At 37.5% G+C, this 19786-nt stretch overlaps 1 protein-coding gene across 6 annotated transcripts in view; it reads left to right on the top strand.

Annotated features, from left to right (window-relative positions):
* Positions 1-19786, top strand: part of ZMYM4 (zinc finger MYM-type containing 4) — a 176312-nt gene that overhangs the window by 135824 nt on the left and 20702 nt on the right. For 5 of the 6 annotated variants that reach the window (XM_066269693.1, XM_066269692.1, XM_066269698.1 and 2 more), the window contains 14 exons: positions 1436-1586; positions 2547-2662; positions 3230-3505; positions 3677-3827; positions 5140-5312; positions 6051-6201; positions 6760-6900; positions 7231-7268; positions 8294-8438; positions 11757-11875; positions 14397-14568; positions 17151-17204; positions 17606-17785; positions 18368-18462. In XM_066269693.1, coding sequence (XP_066125790.1) covers positions 1436-1586; positions 2547-2662; positions 3230-3505; positions 3677-3827; positions 5140-5312; positions 6051-6201; positions 6760-6900; positions 7231-7268; positions 8294-8438; positions 11757-11875; positions 14397-14568; positions 17151-17204; positions 17606-17785; positions 18368-18462 — 1962 coding nt within the window. The remainder of the gene's footprint in view (positions 1-1435; positions 1587-2546; positions 2663-3229; positions 3506-3676; positions 3828-5139; positions 5313-6050; positions 6202-6759; positions 6901-7230; positions 7269-8293; positions 8439-11756; positions 11876-14396; positions 14569-17150; positions 17205-17605; positions 17786-18367; positions 18463-19786) is intronic. The other variant, XM_066269695.1, reaches the window with a different exon arrangement.

The raw sequence follows: 19786 nt of genomic DNA, 5'->3' as shown, positions 1-19786 counted from the left end.
GTTGAGGTTTCTAGAGGGTAAATTGGATATCTTTTTTTTTTTTTAATTGGATATCTTGGATGACAAATGTCTAATGCAGTTTTGTACTCAATTTATTATTATTTTTTTCTTTTCCATTTTTCTGAAGCTGGAAACAGGGAGAGACAGTCAGACAGACTCCCGCATGCGCCCGACCGGGATCCACCCGGCACGCCCACCAGGGGCGACGTTCTGCCCACCAGGGGGCAATGCTCTGCCCATCCTGGGTGTCGCCATGTTGTGACCAGAGCCACTCTAGCGCCTGAGGCAGAGGCCACAGAGCCATCCCCAGCGCCCGGGCCATCTTTGCTCCAATGGAGCCTTGGCTGCGGGAGGGGAAGAGAGAGACAGAGAGGAAAGCGCGGCGGAGGGATGGAGAAGCAAATGGGCGCTTCTCCTGTGTGCCCTGGCCGGGAATCGAACCCGGGTCCTCCACACGCTAGGCCGACGCTCTACCACTGAGCCAACCGGCCAGGGCCTCAATTTATTTTTTGTTAGTGAATTTTGATCAAAAAATAGATTTTAAAATTGAGAAACCCACAGTAATTGTAAGAACTTTTTACATTTAAAATTTTACATTGGCTTCCTGTTTCAATGCTTTTGCTGATCATTTTTTTTCTTAAAAATAGTGAATTTTTCTACAGTCAACCAAATTTGTGAATTTAATGATGTTAATTGAGAAATTTATTTAAATTGTTCTTAAAACTTTGCAGTGATTCTAGAATTTTAAACATTTTACAGTGGTTCCATTTATTTCTGATTAATATACAAACTCATTTAAAAGGCTTAGCTTCTTTTAGGAGCAACTTGTTTTTGCTCTCATGGGAGAAACACCCAATTGCTATCGTCATGTGTTTTATCTTTGTCCAAATGTTTTTTTGGTATTGTATGAAGTACAAAAAGTTACTTGGAGTCAGTCAATTGAAAGATGGTGCATATTCCACAGGAGAAGGAGCAATAGGTTGAAATGTCTTAATTTTAAATTATTTTATTACTTCATATTTAGCCAACACCTGTAAAATAAAGAACTTAGATTAGAAGTAAATCAAATCTTGGTTTGATTCCCAGACTTTCTATTTAAATAGAATTTTACTTTGGGGAAAGCAGTAAAACTCCTTGAATCCATTTACTTGCTTATAAATAGAGTATCATTCAGCCTATATCACTGAGGTGTTTTTAGGTGTGTATGAAGTAAGAATGAGAAAGCACCTAGTATGTATAGGACGTGACACATTATATAAAATAATACAAAATCTTAGGAATATGTTTGCACTGGGCCTCTTTATAAAGTTTATTTGTTACTGAGTATTGTAATCATAAAAGTTTGAAAGCAACAGTGTTTAGTATAAACATTTTAAAGAGTTAAGCTTTTACTTGTAATTTGGTAAAAATGAATGTTATTTTATTTTCTTAATAGAAATCAGCCAAAATCACACCATGTGCACTTTGCAAATCATTGAGGTCTTCAGCAGAGATGATTGAAAACACCAATAGCTTGGGAAAGACAGAGCTTTTCTGTTCTGTTAATTGCTTATCTGCTTACAGAGTGAAAATGGTTACTTCTGCAGGTAATACTGGTTTTGTAAACTATATAAATATAACCATTTAAAAAATGGTTATTGCTTTGTTTTTAGAGTACAGATTTTTATCCAAATATGGTTGACTTTTAAGGCAAATTCAGAGTATTCAGATCTGTGTTGTAAAACATCACCTGATTACTTATTTTATGTTTATTTGCTTGCTTATTAGTGCATTCATCCTTGCCCAAAGAATTTCCTATGGCTTCTTTAATACATTTTCTTTATCCACACCTGATTTATTATAAGATTTACTAGTCTTAGATTTTCTGGATAGACTGACAACTTTAAAAGAAATATTTTTATATTCTTTTTTTTTTTTTTGATGACAGAGATAGAGGGACAGATAGGGACAGACGGAAGGGCAAGAGATGAGAAGCATCAATTCTTCATTGTGGCACCTTAGTTGTTCATTAATTGCTTTATCAAATATGCCTTGACTGGGGGGCTACAGCAGAGTGAGCGACCCCTTGCTCAAGCCAGCGATCTCGGGGTCTCAAACCTAGGTTCTCTGCATCGCAGTCCGACGCTCTGTCCACTGTACCACCGCCTGATCAGGCTTAAAGAAATATTTTTAATGTTAAGTTACTGTATTTTTCACTGCATAAGATGCACCTAACCATAAGACACACCTATGGGTTTAAGGAGGAAAATAAGGAAAAATTATTCTGAACCAAATGGTGTGTTAAAATATTTAATAAGATGCCGTATTTTTTGCTCTATAAGATGCATGGGTATTTTCCCCTCCACTTTGGGGGGGTGCGTCTTATGGAGTGAAAAATACGGTAGTTACTTTCTATATGTAATGTGATTTAGTTTCAGTTCCTACAACTAGACCTGTCCCTTGATTGTTTGTATCTTGTATAGTACTTATTTATCTTCTCATACATTTGTGTATATTTATATATATATATATATATTACTCATTAGTTTTTATTTTGATTTGCTAAGGTGTACAAGTTCAGTGTAACAGTTGTAAAACTTCAGCAATCCCTCAGTATCACCTAGCCATGTCTGATGGAAGTATACGCAACTTCTGCAGCTACAGTTGTGTGGTAGCTTTCCAGGTACGGCTTCAGGGATCTTTGTCGTCTCCAGGTAGCGAGTCGCCTTCTATAGTAATGTGCAATTGTTAGCTGTTTGCTTATGCCTGGATCACTATAATTTCTATTTCAGTCCTATGAAACTTGGGGTTTTTTTGGTTCATCCTATATTTGGGGCATGCCACGTAACTGCCTTCTATAAAATTAAATGGTACTATTATCACCTTTATTATCTATGGGAAGAATATTATTTTTTTTTAATTTACTGTTCTTTATTATTATTTTTTAAATAAATTTTTATTAATGGTAATGGGATGACATTAATAAATCAGGGTACATATATTCAAAGAAAACATGTCTAGGTTATTTTGTCATTAAATTATGTTGCATACCCCTAAGAATATTATTTTTTAAGATTATCACTTAAATTATATTATTTTTTGGTTATAAATGACACTCCCTCCATTAAAGTTTAAGCTGTTCAAAGTCAGGGATTTTTGTTCACAAATGTATGTGAAGTGCCTGTAGCTGTGTTTGGTATGCTTGCAGTCAGTACTTTCGTGTTTGATCTTTTTTTTTTTCTCCCTCCAGAATTTATTTAACAAACCGACAGGAATGAATTCTTCAGTAGTGCCCTTGTCTCAGGGCCAAGTAATCGTAAGCATCCCTAGAGGTTCAACGGTGTCAGCAGGAGGAAGCAGCACTTCTGCTGTTTCTCCCACCTCCATCAATAGCTCTGCTGCAGCTGGTCTCCAGCGTCTTGCTGCTCAATCTCAACATGTTGGGTTTGCACGAAGTGTTATAAAACTTAAGTGTCAGCACTGTAACCGTCTTTTTGGTACAAAACCAGAACTTCTTGACTATAAGGTAAAGTATAGGATTATGATCAAGTGTTTGAGAATAAACTGGCCTATCTATAAAATTGTTTTGGGCTTTTTATCTCTCAAAATTACACTATTTATTCTGAGTAAGAAGGATAAAGATTTCCAAAATATAAAGCAAATGTTTAATTAGTATTTAATGATTATTTCTTTGCAGGGGAAAATGTTTCAGTTCTGTGGCAAGAATTGTTCTGATGAATATAAGAAAATAAACCACGTAATGGCAATGTGTGAATATTGTAAAATTGAGAAAATTGTAAAGGAAACTGTGAGATTCTCAGGTGCTGACAAGTCATTCTGTAGTGAAGGTAAAGACAGAAGGTTATCTTACTACTGAGTATGTTGGTGGTTTTAAAAGTACTTGAGCCTGGCCTGTGGTGGCGCAGTGGATAAAGCGTCGACCTGGATATGCTGAGGTCGCCGGTTCGAAACCCTGGGCTTGCCTGGTCAAGGCACATATGGGAGTTGATGCTTCCAGCTCCTCCCCCTCTCCTCTCTCTCTCTCTCTCTCTCTCTCTCTCTCTCCCCTCTCTAAAATGAATAAATAAATAAAAAAAAAGTTAAAAAAAAAACCTTTAAAAAAAAATAAAAGTACTTGATGATTTAAGTTGTTACTATTTTATCCTCTGTGTATAATACACAAAACCTTTTGTTTGGTTTATGCTTGGTTCGACCTTTTCTGATCTAACCCTTCATATTATATAAATGTTAAAATGAAGGAAACGATCCTCAAAGTATATTGCAGAAGGTGACAGTAATGTGAAAAAACATTTAATGATATTAGGTTGACAGGGATTTTTTTTAGTACTAGAGCTTCTAAAGGGAGCTTCTTAAACTTAGAGCAACCTAAGATTCTACTTTTATTGTTTTGAACAGCCATTATGTTTCTGAATATAAGTAATCTGATTTTGCACATCAGTATGAGGTAGATTTTCTTCTTTATTTAAATGACTGTCTTATATGTTTAGCATGTTTTGTTTTATTCTAAAACTGCATAAGAACCTGACCTGTGGTGGTGCAGTGGATAGAGCATTGACCTGCAACACTGAGATGTTCAAAATCCCAGACTTGCAATGGTCAAGGCACATACCACAATCAATCAGTGAACAATTTAATTGAAGCAACTATGAGTTGATGCTTCTTGCTTTTTCTCTCTCTTCCTCTCCCTCCCTCCTTCTTTCTCTTTCCCTCCTTCTTCCTTCCTTTTTCTTTCTTCCTCCCTGTCTCCCTTTTTCTCCCTTCCTTCCTCACTCTCTAAAAATCAATAAATAAATCTTCAAAAAAAAGAACTGCACAAGATTAGCCTACTAGACTAGTGGATTTCAAACCTTTTGAACCCAACACAAAAAAGGAAATATATTTTACATTGTGATATCACATAACCAAATAAAACAAGTTTCATTAAACAAATAGATTTTTACTATATGTGATATACTATGATATTTTGTAAGTGATAGTATCAGTCCTCTATTGATCCCTTGATTGAATTGGTGAGGACTCAGGTTTGGTGAGGACTCAGGTTTGGTGAGGAAACTTGGTTGTAGGATATTTAAATTAAAGATGAAGATACTTAGTATTTCTTCCTGATGTTAATTTTATCTTTTCTGGTTCTATTTTTAGGTTGCAAATTGCTTTATAAACATGACTTGGCAAAACTTTGGGGAAGTCACTGTAAAATGTGCAGTTATTGTTTACAGACATCTCCCAAATTAGTAAAGAATAATTTGGGGGGGAAGATGGAAGAGTTCTGTTGTGAAGAATGCATGTCCAAATATACAGTTCTGTTCTATCAGGTAAATGTAATTCACGTCCGTGGGTTTTTAAGTTAGAGCATAAATTATTCCCTTTTTAAATTCTTTATTGAAGTATGAAGGACAATTTAATTATTTAAACTTTTAAGATTAAATGTATTATATTCTCTTCCAGGATTAAAATGAGATTTTGGAAGACTTTTATGTCCTTGAAATTATATATTTTTTGTTTTTAAGTTTCTTGGAGAAAACATAACAATCTTAAGACTTTAAAATAAGGCCCTAACCAAGTAGCTCAGTTGGTTGGTGCATCATCTTGATATGCCAAGGTCGTGGGTGTGATCCCTGGTCAAGGCACACACAGGAATCACCCAATGAATACATGAATGGGTGAAGCAACTGATCAGTGTTTCTCTCTCCTTCCCTTCCCCTCTCTCTAAAGTCAATAAATAAATTTTTTAAAAGACATTAAAATATTTAAGATTATAATTGTTTGTTTATTACTTAGCTAAAATGAATTTATCTTCTGAAATCTTTGAGGAAAATGGGTCTTATTTCATTATATTTATTACTGTTTATTGGCATTTCTATATAATACTACTTTAATTTTTAGTATAAAATCATTGATAGATAAGTATCATTTTAGGATACTTAATTTTCATTTTTGTGACTTATTTTCTAAGTTAATTTTTTTACTTGTAATATGTATCCTTATTATATTCTATCAGACCACAGATAATTTGTTTCTTACTCCTTCACTATCTTCTGTTTCTTTTACAGATGGCCAAATGTGATGGTTGTAAGCGACAGGGTAAACTCTGCGAGTCTTTGAAATGGCGAGGAGAAATGAAACATTTTTGTAACCTGCTTTGTATTTTGATGTTCTGTAATCAGCAAAGTATGTGTGACCCACCTTCACAAAATAATGCAGGTAAAATTAAATTTAAATCAAAATTTAGTCTTTGGTTAGTGTGGTGGACTAACTATGTACTTATACAGATTGGGAACATTAAAATAATTGTCAGTAATGTCATGAAACAAATTTCATTCTATTGCTGTGACATTAACATTTAAGTCCCTTTTTTGTTTAATCACCTGAGTTTTGTTTTGGATTTTTTTTACTTTTCTCTGAGCATATTGAATTAAATAAACTCTTTAAGGACTTTATGGGAAAGAACGGCAATTAATGTGTTGTAATTGGATATATACACCTTGACTCCCTTACAAAAGGATTTGACACTGTAAAAAGGATGTACAGTTTAAGTCTCATGACCTCCTAAATATATTCTCTGCATAGTACTGCAAGATAAAGTACACAGAATACTTTTAATTTTCACTAAATTAAAAAACAACAACTCAGACCTGAAGTGACTCTGCTTCAACAGAATTTACTTAAACTTAGCATTGTTTAACCTCCTTGAGATGGTGGCTTTTATGTATGTGCATATAAATTACAAGAGGTTTTAAAATTTTTGTTTATTTTAATCAGCAAGTATTTCCATGGTGTCAGCTGCTTCAGCAGGGCCCCCATCGCTAAGAAAAGATTCAACTCCAGTTATAGCAAATGTAGTCTCATTAGCAAGTGCTCCTGCTGCTCAGCCCACAGTGAATTCTAACAGCGTGTTACAAGGTATGACTTCATTTGAAAGCATTTATCGAACCTTTTTGAGGTCATTCTAGTAGTTTTCTATATATATTTTTTTACCATCAATCATTTTCTTACATTTGATGCATCCATGTTAAGAGTGGTGGCTCACTGTGGGCTGCTAGGGCATTAGTGTTTTCATAATTCCCATGTCTTTTTTCGTCATACTATACTTTAAATGCTAGTCTTTTCTTGAAATAAACTAAGATAATACATGTTTTTAATATGAGAGACTTTAGGTTTATTGCCCAATAATCAGCTTTTAATTTATGCTAATTGTATAAGATCCTAAATATATTTTTTAATTTATATCAGGTGCAGTTCCAACAGTAACAGCAAAAATCATTGGGGATGTAAGTTTTATTTTTATTGGTATTACCACTGGTTTTCCATTTTTATGTCATGTGAATATATCTGAGCTACTTTCTTCTTTATTATATAAATAAATTTCATGGCCTCATTTATCTTTGTTCAGGATCAGCATTTTCTAGTTGCTTAATTAATTTTATATACTTTAATTTTTTTTGAATGCTTGCTATCTACGTAGTTACTGAAGTTTTTTTTAATTGTAGATTTAGTTAATTGTATAGAATTCAAGCATAAAAGGTATTTTTTTATTGTCTATTAGAGTGACATTGGTTTATAAAATTATTTACCACCCTAACTCAAATCTCCCTCCATTACCATCTATTACCCCTGTACCCTCCTCCACTCAGGCGCATACAAGTTTTTGAGGCATTTGTAATATAGTCAGATTGTAAGTGTGATAATTTATAAAATGTAGTTTGTTTTCTACCCAGTACAGATTATGCTGTAGATAAGCATTCCTCTTTTTCACCCAATTTTTCTTTCTTTCTTTATTTATTTATTTTGCTTTTTCTCTTAAAATAAGAAAAAATACATAATGAGAATAACTTCTGACTAACACAATGGCATTTCTAAAGTGTTTCCTGGTCTCTGGGATAACATTTGTATGACCTTTTTTTCAGGTCACTGAATTGATTATAACTGATTGTTATTTCTAGTTTTCTTGAAACTAATGCATCTAAAACTTAGTCAGGAAGAAACAGTTCTCATTCTAAACTTAGCCAACTTTGTTCTTTATCACCAATGACTTAAAATAGAAATAGCATTTTTTTTGGTAAACAGAAATGGTAATTAGATATATTTCTAATTGATATCTTATCAAAATATTGCAATTTCAAGAATACTGTATTCCTTAAATATTTAATTGAATATTTATGTTCTGTGTCTTCCATGTAATTTCAATATAATATTTCTTTAAAATATAATTTCTATAACTAATAATAAGCTTTTGAAAATGTTTTTGGTTTCTTTGATTTATTTTTAATTTCTTTTGATTTTTGTTTTTAACTAGGCAAGTACACAAACAGATGCTCTGAAACTGCCACCTTCCCAGCCTCCAAGAATTTTGAAGAATAAAGCTTTATTGTGCAAACCCATCACACAGACTAAAGCCACCTCCTGCAAACCACATACCCAAAACAAAGAATGCCAGACAGGTATGTTTCTTGCACTTTCTTCTTTTAATTTTCTAAGGGAAAGGAATGTGGGATCTGCCTATATTAATTGTGTATTTTTCCTGGGTAATGTGCTTGGTTGCTTATATACATTATAAGTTAGATATTTTCACCATCTGAGATTTAACAAGTTATAGCAAAGAGTGGGTAGTTAATTGATCATACCATACTATGAACACTTCATTTAATTTCCTTATTAATGATAGTGTAATATGGACTAAGTATAGACTTTGGAATTATATGGACAGGGTCTTAATTAAGAGGAACTGTTCTTTTACCCTTAGGTTTGAAGTTTTTGATTTGTTTTAAATAGAGTCAATTTCTTTGTGGAAAGCTTCAGGGCTTCTTTTTTTTACGAATTTACTCTCCCCCAGGCATAATCTCTGAGCCACTTCTCTGAGTGCTGGGTGGGGTGCTAGACTCTGATCTCTCAGCTGCCTCTTCTGACATGGAATCTCTGTTGTACAAGTGAGGGGTGAGGGTGATTTGGACCCCACCATTCTTAGCCTGCCATTTCTGTAGGAGGGCTTTTTTTTTTTTTTTTTTTTGTATTTTTCTGAAGCCAGAAACGGGGAGAGACAGTCAGACTCCCGCATGCGCCCGACCAGGATCCACCCGGCATGCCCACCAGGGGGCGATGCTCTAATGGAGCCTCGGCTGCGGGAGGGGAAGAGAGAGACAGAGAGGAAGGAGAGGGGGAGGGGTGGAGAAGCAGATGGGTGCTTCTCCTGTGTGCCCTGGCCGGGAATCGAACCCGGGACTTCTGCACGCCAGGCCGACGCTCTACCACTGAGCCAACCGGCCAGGGCTGTAGTAGGGCTTTGATCCTGTGGGAGGAAGCTGGTAGAGGAAGGGAGCCCTAGCCTGTTGTCCGTACTGACCAGTGAACTTGTAGTTGGAGGGGTTGGTGACCTGCCCCTCCTGGTGAGATACTTCAATCTTTGATTGGGAGCTGACAGAAGAGAAGCCAGTGTAGCTTGTCACTTGAACTGCTGAGCTGGGGATATGAAGCAGATGGTGAGTCAACTGTCATAGACTCCCATTGTTCTTATTGCAGTTTAGTAGATTTTCCTGAATCACTGTTTTTTCATTTGCTGTCCATAAGGCAAAGGACAATTTCCAAATAATATAAATGGTTGTTTTTAAGTTTTCACCAGCTTTGCTTATTTCTCTAGAGAATGGGTTTGTGGAACTCCTCTTGCTGCCAAATACAAGCCCCAGAAATTTTAAACTAGAAAGGAATCCTAGATTCCTAGATGTGGAAGGTTATCCTATAGGCCAGTGTTTCTCAAACATTAATATACCTATGAATTACTTGGGGATTTTATTATGTAGATTCAGATTCAGTAGGTTCTAAGGCTTTACATTTCTCACAAGCTCCTGGGTAATGTCAGTGCTACTTGTCCATACCACTTGGATGGCAAGGCTGTAAGTGACTTATTCTCTATTTGTATTGCATCAAGTGACTTATTTTGTTTCATGTTGTTTGATTATCAGACATCTCTATTCTGGTAACTTTTTTTTACATCCACTGTACTATGATAAAATTGATACTGTAGGCCTGACCTGTGGTGGCGCAGTGGATAAAGCGTCGACCTGGAAATGCTGAGGTCGCCGGTTCGAAACCCTGGGCTTGCCTGGTCAGGCACATATGGGAGTTGATGCTTCCAGCTCCTCCCCCCTGTCTCTCTCTCCTCTCTCTCTCTCTCTCCTCTCTAAAATGAATAAATAAAATAAAATAAAAATAAAAAAATAAAAGAAAATTGATACTGTATTATTTCCTACCTCTAACTCTAGTCATACTGTAAGCTTTTCACTTTTTGTGACTAGCATTACCTTTCTCCTACATTAATAATTTTAGAGCTGTCTAGGACTATCTAGCACTATGTTTTTCTGACACATAGGACTCTGTAGATACACATAGGATGGAGTGAATCCTATCTTTCCCACTTTTTCTTTACTTATATTTAAGTTAGTTTCTATGTTCTATCTTTTTTAACACCTTAGCGTGTCAGCTATACATATTCTTTTTTGTGTAGGTATCATAATCACCCTATTCTAGGCCCTCTTCATAATTAGCTCTACATATTGTAATTACCTCCTACTTTTGTACTTTATATACTTTTTGTTTTGACAGAGACAGAATCAGAGAGGGGGACAGGACAGATAGGGACATCCAGACAGGAAGGGAGAGAGATGAGAAGCATCAATTATTCGTTGTGGCACCTTAGTTGCTTTCTCATATGTGCCTTGACCAGGGGGTGGGGGTCTACAGCAGAGTGAGTGACTCCTTGCTCAAGCCATTGACCTTGGGCTCAAGCCAGCGACCTTTGGGCCATGTCTATGATTCCACGCTCAAGCCAGCGACCCTTGCTCAAGCTGGATGAGCCCGCACTCAAGCTGCGACCTCGGGGTTTTGAACCTGGGCCCTCCACTCCCTAGTCTGATGATGCTCTATCCACTGCACCACCAGCTGGTCAGGTGCACCTTATATAGTTTTATTCTGTGCTAGGATGGCAGCCAAATTAACCTTTTTAAATGCTATTTACATCACATTACTCTGTTAAAGGATCTGTAGTAGCTCCCCACTATCTACTAGATATGTTTTAGCTTCACAAAAATGGCCCTTCTGCCTGCTCTGTCTGCTCTTTAACATAACCTACTTCTTCATGTTAACAGCTTTCCATACCCCTCATCTAAGATCACTGTTCCAGTTCTTTCCTTCATTCGTCCAGGTTATATCTTTTATCATTTTTATTCTCATATCAATAATCATTGTGTTGCCCACTTTTTTTTTTTTTTAGCAGAGACAGAGAGAGAGTCAGAGAGAGGGATAGACAGGGACAGACAGACAGGAATGGAGAGATGAGAAGCACCATTCATTAGCTTTTCGTTGTGCTTTGCGACACCTTAGTTGTTCATTGATTGCTTTCTCATATGTGCCTTGATCGGGGGCCTTCAGCAGACCGAGTAACCCCTTGCTCGAGCCAGTGACCTTGGGTCCAAGCCGGTGAGCCTTTGCTCAAACCAGATGAACCCACGCTCAAGCTGGAGACCTCGAGGTCTCGAACCTGGGTCCTTCCGCATCCCAGTCTGACGCTCTATCCACTGCGCCACTGCCTGGTCAGGCTTGCCCACTTTTTTTAGTGCTGTAGCCAAACCTTTCTTTGCTGCTTCATTTACTTCTCTTTTTTAATGTAATAGATTACACTTTTTGAACTACAAATCTCTGTATGCTTTTTAAAAAATGTTTTTTATTAAAATATTGTTTCTAACTCTGTTTTGTGATTTTGTCATTAGACGACACGCTCAGCCTGCCCCAGATCGTAGTGGTGCCGGTTCCTGTACCAGTGTTTGTGCCCATACCTCTTCACCTGTTTACTCAGTATACACCAGTCCCGTTTGGACTTCCAGTTCCAGTGAGTAATCATGTAGAGGCAGATAAATTTAGTACACAAGAGTCCTGAAGTAAAATTTTACACTTTCATGAAAAACTTTCTCTCTCTTTTTTTTTTTTTTTTAAGAGAGGGTTGCGTGACTTTAGTTGTTAGTTGTTCATTGATTGCTTTCTCACATGTGCCTTGCCTGGGGGCTCCAGCTGTGCCAGTGACCCTTTGCTTAAGCCAGCAGCCTAGGGCTCAAGCCAGCAACCTTGAGCTTCAAGCCATCAAACACTGGGCTCAAGCCAGCGACCTCAGGATCATGTTGATGATCCCAGGCTCAAGCTGGTGACTTCAGGGTTTTGAACCTGAGAACTCAGTAGTGTCCTAGGTTAACACTTCATCCACTGTGCCACCACTGGTCAGGAGAAAAACTTTTTACTTGTTGGTAAAATACGTCTGACTCTGGTTGGCTATTATCATATTATTATATTACTTAATATGGTGTTTATAAAGAACTGCTTCTGTTTGTACCCTGTATTCTGAGAGAAGGCTATGATGTGACTTTTTTTTTTTGTATTTTTCTGAAGTTGGAAACGGGGAGGCAGTCAGACAGACTCTCGCATGCGCTCGACCAGGATCCACCCAGCACGCCCACCGGGGAGCAATGCTCTCCCCATCTGGGGCGTTGCTCTGTTGCATCCAGAGCCATTCTAGCGCCTGAAGCAGAGGCCATAGAGCAGGGGTCCCCAAACTATGGCCCGCGGGCCACATACGGCCCCCTGAGGCCATCTATCTGGCCCCCGCCGCACTTCTGGAATGGGCACCTCTTTCATTGGTGGTCAGTGAGAGGAGCCTAGTTCCTATTGAAATACTGGTCAGTTTGTTGATTTAAATTTACTTGGTCTTTATTTTAAATATTGTATTTGTTCTCGTTTTTTTTTTTTTTTTACTTTAAAATAAGATATGTGCAGTGTGCATAGGGATTTATTCATAGTTTTATTTTTATAGTCCAGCCCTCTAACGGTTTGAGGGACAATGAACTGGCCCCCTGTGTAAAAAGTTTGGGGACCCCTGCCATAGAGCCATCCTCAGCGCCCGGGCCAACTTTGCTCCAGTAGAGCCTCGGCTGCGGGAGGGGAAGAGAGAGACAGAGAGGAAGGAGAGGGGGAGGGGTGGAGAAGCAGATGGGCGCTTCTCCTATGTGCCCTGGCCGGGAATCGAACCCGGGACTCCTGCACACCAGGCCGACGCTCTACCACTGAGCCAACCGGCCAGGGCCATGACTTTTTTTTTTTTTTTGTATTTTTCTGAAGCTGGAAACGGGGAGAGACAGTCAGACAGACTCCTTCATGCGCCCGACCGGGATCCACCCGGCACGCCCACCAGGGGCGATGCTCTGCCCACCAGGGGGTGACGCTCTGCCCCCCCCCCCCCCCCCGGCACTGCCCCGCTGCGACCAGAGCCACTCTAGTGCCCGGGGCAGAGGCCAAGGAGCCATCCCCAGAGCCCGGGCCATCTCTGCTCCAATGGAGCCTTGCTGCAGGAGGGGAAGAGAGAGAGAGGAAGGAGAGGGGAAGGGGTGGAGAAGCAGATGGGTGCCTCTCCTGTGTGCCCTGGCCAGGAATCAAACCCAGGACTCCTGCACGCCAGGCCGACGGTCTACCACTGAGCCAACCGGCCAGGGCCATGACTTTTTTTTAATAACATTTCATACATAGTAAGATCACTCATTTAGAAAATATCAGAAATGTGTGTGTGTGTTAGAACACTAGGTTCCAGAAAGGTAAAAAGATGAATACCGTGATTTACATTAGTGGTTTTCACCCTTTTTACACTTGGAGAGCAGTGAAAATAGTCAAGACCGCTAGGGCAGAAGTCACCCTTGAGCAAAGCGAATTTGACTAAGATCATTGGGTCTGTAATCCTTATACAACATGAGGGTTCTTAACTTTTTCACAGACCAGCAGTTGAAAAACACTGATATACATGATTCTTTTTTATTGAAGAAAAATGTATAGGGTTTTTTTTTCCAAATATATTTTTTCTCAGTACAGAAGTCTTAATGAAAACATTGTGTAAAAATGTCAAGCAAGGAAGGAATATAATCAAAAGGAGAACAAAGAAGTGTCAAATAAGTATCATTTTGGGGAATTCAGAGATGCATTTTGTTTAGTTTGCAGAAAAGCTCTTACGAATCTTTATTTAAACAGCTGTCTTCTTATAAAAATAAACTAGTATGACTTTTATTTTTTAAAACTTTTTATTGATTTTTAGGAAGAGAAACACTGATATCTTTGTTGTTGTTGATGTTTGACTTAGTTATGTATTCATTGGTTGTTGATTATGCCCTGGCCAGAGATTGAACCTGTAACTTTGGCATTTTGGAATGATGCTCTAACCAACTGAGTTATCTGTCCAAGGCCTAGCAAGACTATTAATTATTAGCAATAGAAATATCTTAGATTTATTTATCATTCAGTACTTAAATAGTCTCACAAATAATACTTTTGATGATGAATCTCCCATGAGACTCCTCAGTCCGTCCTTTGTCTTTCAGATTCCTGTCCCAATGCTTGTTCCGTCCTCAGAGGATAACGAAGATAAAGCCACCGAGAGTATTGAAGACATTAAGGAAAAGCTTTCTTCACATCCATTTGAAGCTGATCTCCTTGAGATGGCAGAGATGATTGCAGAAGATGAAGAGAAGGAGAAGACTCTATCCCAGGGAGGTTGGTATAAATTTAAAGTAAAGAAAGAAAAAACACCCCTACAAATTTTCAGGTAACTCAAGTAATTTTAAGTATCGGGCAGTCAGAGTGTTTCTAAACACTTTATTGTGTTTAAAATACCAAGTCTATGGGTTTGTTAAACTTGTTGATATCTCTGATAGCTCTGTCTTTTTAATGAAGGAAACTAATAAGCACTGATATTTAATATAGTTTTTAATGTTAATGATTTCAGAATAACCTATAAATCCAAGTTTCATGATCATTTTTAAATTTTATTTCTTTATTCAAAGCTGTGATCCCCAGGTGAGAATTCCTGTTGTGTAATAACCAGCATGTTTTTTAAAAGATGGAAAACTATTTGGTACAAAGTAACCTATAGATAAATCCCATTCTATGAGTGTAGAATAATAACAACAATAGTTAACACTTATTTGCTTATCATATTCTAGGCATTGTCCCAGATACCTTGTGTGCATTGCCTATTTAATCATCACAACAACCCTATTAGGGATTATAGCAGGGGTCCCCAAACTACGGCCCCCGCGGGCCACATGCAGCTCCCTGAGGCCATTTATCCGGCCCCTGCTGCACTTCCAGAAGGGGCACCTCTTTCATTGGTGGTCAGTGACAGGAGCATAGTTCCCATTGAAATACTGGTCAGCGTGTTGATTTAAATTTACTTGTTCTTTATTTTAAATATTGTATTTGTTCCCATTTTGTTTTCTTACTTTAAAATAAGATATGTGCAGTGTGCATAAAGATTTGTTCATAGTTTTTTTATAGTCTGGCCCTCCAATGGTCTGAGGGACAGTGAACTGGCCCGGCCTGTGTAAAAAGTTTGGGGACCCCTGGGTTATAGTTTACTTCAGGTTCCTTATTTGGAAAATAGGATATACCGTAATCTTTGCCCAGGTTATGCAATCAGGAGGTGAGTGGGTCAGAAGTTGAATTGAGTCGGTCTGTCTGACTCCAAAGCAAATGATATATATTTATCAGAACTCAGCAATATATATTCCTGAAGTTTTCTAGCCTTAATAAGCTGCTTCTTGACTTTTGGTTATAAGAAAAGATATAAAGATAAGAAGAGATATTAAGATAAGAAGAGAGAGAAAATGGTGTTAAAGATAGTTGAAATACAACAATGAATTTTCACAAAGACCTTTTCACATATCACTGACAAGCCAAGAAATTACTCTTTTCTGACAGTTTTTTCTTTTTTTCAGTGACAGTCTTAACAAAAGTAAATACTGGGATTTGATTTTGCATAATAAATGCTAGATGATTTTTTGAGCACTGTAGCATTTGAAAAACTATTGTCAACTTTTCTGTTGTGTTGCCAGTAAGTTTTTACATTATATATAGTATATGTTTTGAGTGATGGGTAAAACACTTATTATTCCAGTGTTTCTAGTCTTATTTTGCTCTTTAGTATATAGTATCGTAATTCTGATCCATTTATATGTGGATTGTAATATATTAGAATATTGTTCCTATGCTTGACCGTCTAACTCTCTGATAATATATATGTTTTTCTTTTTCTGGGGAGAGGGGAGAGAGAGACATCAACTCATTCCACTTAGTTGTGCCGTTGATTGCTTCTCATATGTGCCCTGATCGGGGCTTGAACTGGCACTGCTGGGATCAAGCCCTAACCAGAGCTTTAGCTGGCGACCCCTGTGCTGTGGGATGACACTCCTAACTACTGTACCACCAGCCAAGGCCTAACTTTCTGATACTATATTTAGTTTATAAGTTCAAACAATTGCTGATGATAAATCTCATTTTAAATAGGCCTCTACATTCACATTAATAGTGAATGTTTATCAAGTGCTTCTTTTGTACAAATACTGTGATTTTTGCCTTACCGACAACTGAGTCAGAAAAACTTTAAAAACTAAGCTTCAAGACAGATAGTTATAATCACTGTAGTATAAGTAAAATCAAATAGTTTAAAAACATATAGGAGGGAAAAATGAATTTCAGTTGAAAGGATCCAGCTAACTTATCTTTGATTTCAAGAAAAGAAGCGATTTTTCTGGGTTTTTTAAAAAGTTGTTTAATAGCTTAAAACCTTAAGCTTCTTACTTTTAAAGTAGTTTATAATTTATGGAACTGTGTTCTGTTTAGTTCCATATGTAGGTTGCTCGTGTAACTTACGTTCGAAGTCTATTGGCTTTCCAACATAGTGCTAAAGCATACTATATTTTATGAGGTAGAAAACAATTTAAAATATATTTGTCAGTCTAAATAAGTGTGTGTGTGTGTGTGTATCTATCATGGGAAAAACAATTTCAGGTAGCAAATGTGTGCAAAATTCAAAATAAAGATGTCTCTTGCCATGACTTTTTTTATACTGCTACCTAGAAATGTAACCACCACTGTTGTAAGTTATACTTTGTCTTAACTGTATTTACTGCTAATGCCTCCTTTATTAATGAAACATTCTTTCTGCATATGAAGGCTATTTACTTACAATTCCCTTGTGAAATTCATGTATGTAGCACATTCATTTTATATCTGATGCAGCTTGCTTTGTGTATACATATAAATTGTTTTATTATGTGCTTTTTTTTTTTCTTTAGGATCCCAAACTTCTGAACAGGAGCTCTTTCTAGACACCAAGATATTTGAAAAAGGTTTGTGATTGTTAAATATATTTTAGATCTTAGAAGTACACACTGTCCTCTGTAAGTAATACAAACACATCAAGTATTAGCGTCCTTGAATTAAATATTTGCAACTTTAGCTATTTGTAGGGGCACTGGATGTTTATGATTGTGTGCTAATTTGTAATAAGAATAATAAAGGCTGCCTCAAGTATTGGTTTTAAGAATTAAGGTAATGCTTTAAAATGTATACCAAGGCTTTGATCCCGGGTCTGTAAGACTTGTAATAAACAGCTTACTTCATTCTTAAATGTACTTAGGCATTTGTCCAGCAGCCATATCTGTTTTTGTTTTTTAGGGGTTTCAGGAAGTTTTCTGGCCATGTCAAGGAGTCTCTCTTGTGTTGAGGCTGTGTTTTCTGTCTATTTCAGACCAAGGAAGCACATACAGTGGTGATCTTGAATCAGAGGCAGTGTCTACTCCACATAGCTGGGAGGAAGAGTTGAATCATTATGCCTTAAAGTCAAATGCTGTGCAAGAGGCGGATTCCGAATTGAAGCAGTTCTCAAAGGGGGAAACTGAACAGGATTTGGAAGCAGATTTCCCATCAGGTTTGTTTGGCATAACCTGTCCACTGGATGTCCTTCATTTTAGAAGATTGATACAACTCTCAGTTGACATTATGAAGCAGTTCTAATGTGTGATAATAAGGCAGTCCCTGGGCTACAAACAAGATGGTTTCTATAGGTTTGCTCTTGAGTTGAATTTTTATGTAAATTGGAACAGGTACATTTACCTATTAAATGCAATTTAGACAGATGTTTGTCTTAGCAGGATTTCTTTTTATCTTTCTATGCATATAAATACTTAATTACGAAGGACTGTAACTTAGGGTACAAATGGTCACTGCTTTTGGAGGTGTTAATTTGTACCATATTCTTATAAGTAGTTAATTTGTTTTGTTGGTTTCTCTTAAGCTTTGCCATAGGAACCATAAAGGAGGTTTTCTTTATTTGTGAATGAACTCTTTAATTTAAATGCAATATCCTTTATTTCTCTTAATTATATTAAGTAAAATTCTTAGGTTATCAAAACAAAATAATAGAGTGATTATTATCTGGAATTTTCTTTCTCAATCTTAGTCTCTAAGTTTTTGAGTTATCTTACATTACACTTTCTGCTGATTTTTATAGAATCCTTTGACCCATTGAATAAAGGGCAGGGAATCCAGGCACGTTCCCGAACAAGGCGGCGACACAGAGATGGCTTCCCCCAGCCCAGACGAAGAGTAAGTAGCAGCTTAATTTTTCTATTCTTTTTTTTCCTTCATTGTGTGTTGATGAGTTCCTGCAATTAACAAAACTCTGTATACGCCAGAACCAGGGACTTCCATATACATTGTTTTACAACCTCATGGGGTTTTGTGTGTGTGCGCTTTTGTCTTTTTTTGTCCCCCTCCCCCTCCCCCTTCCCCTTCCCCTTCCTACCCCTTCCCCTTTTCCTTCCCTTTCCCCTTCCCCTTCCCCTTTTCCTTCCCTTTCCCCTTCCCCTTCCCCTTCCCCTTCCCCTTCCCCTTCCCCTTCCTACCCCTTCCCCTTCCCCTTCCTACCCCTTCCCCTTCACCTTCCTACCCCTTCCCCTTCCCCTTCCCCTTCCCTTCCTTCCTCCTTCCCTCTTTCCCTCTCTCCTTCTCTCTCCCTCCATCCCTCCCTCCTTTCCTCTTTAGATTTTATTGATTGATCTTTAGAGAGAGAGAGAGAGAAAGGAAGCATCAACTAGTGTAGGTGCTTCTCATTCTGTGCCTTGACCAGGTAAGGCCAGGGCCTCGAACCAGTGACCTCAGCATTCCAGGTCAACGTTTCATCTACTAGCACCACCACAGGTCAAGATATTTTTGTTTCTTAAAGTCAAGAATCATATCTTGTACTTTATATTGCTTTCAGCAGGGACCTTTTATTTTGTTTCTAAATTTAGGGTTTAGTTTTGTTTAAAAAGCTTTTTATAAACCTCTGTTACAGATTTTTTTATTTCATTTTTTTTAGTGAAAGAGAAGGACTGACAGGGACAAACAGGAAGGGAGAGAGATAAGAAGAATCAACTCATAGTTGTGGCATCTTAGTTATTCATTGATTGCTTTCTCATATGTGCCTTGATCAGGGGGCTCCAGCCAAGCCAGCAACCATGTCTGTGATCCCACACGCAAACCGGCAACCTCGGAGCTTCGAACCTGGGTCCTCAGTGTCCCGGGCCGATGCTCTATCCACTGTGCCAATGCCTGGTCAGGCTGTTAAAAAAATTTTTTTTAAATCTAAGTTTAACTTTTTAAAAATATGATAATGAAGCTCACTAGTTTATATAATGTAGTGAAGTAGTTAAGTCCACAGGGATTGTTTTTTATATTGACATGGCTTTCCCATACCAAAATTAAAAGAATAACAGCCTTATTTCTCTTTAGTTTATTGAGTTTTAACTTAAAATTTTATAAAATCTAAATCTACCATTTGATGGGCTTTGAATGTGTTCAGTATTTACTACCATCACAATTACATTGCCCCAGAAGGTTCCCTTGTGACTTTTTGTAGTCAGTCATCACCTCTCACTCCTGCTAACCA

Source organism: Saccopteryx bilineata, chromosome 3 (genome assembly GCF_036850765.1).
Source record: "Saccopteryx bilineata isolate mSacBil1 chromosome 3, mSacBil1_pri_phased_curated, whole genome shotgun sequence".
NCBI classification, from domain to species: domain Eukaryota; kingdom Metazoa; phylum Chordata; class Mammalia; order Chiroptera; family Emballonuridae; genus Saccopteryx; species Saccopteryx bilineata.
The sequence above is the reverse complement of the archived record's forward strand: the minus strand, read 5'-3'. Positions and strand labels throughout refer to the sequence as shown.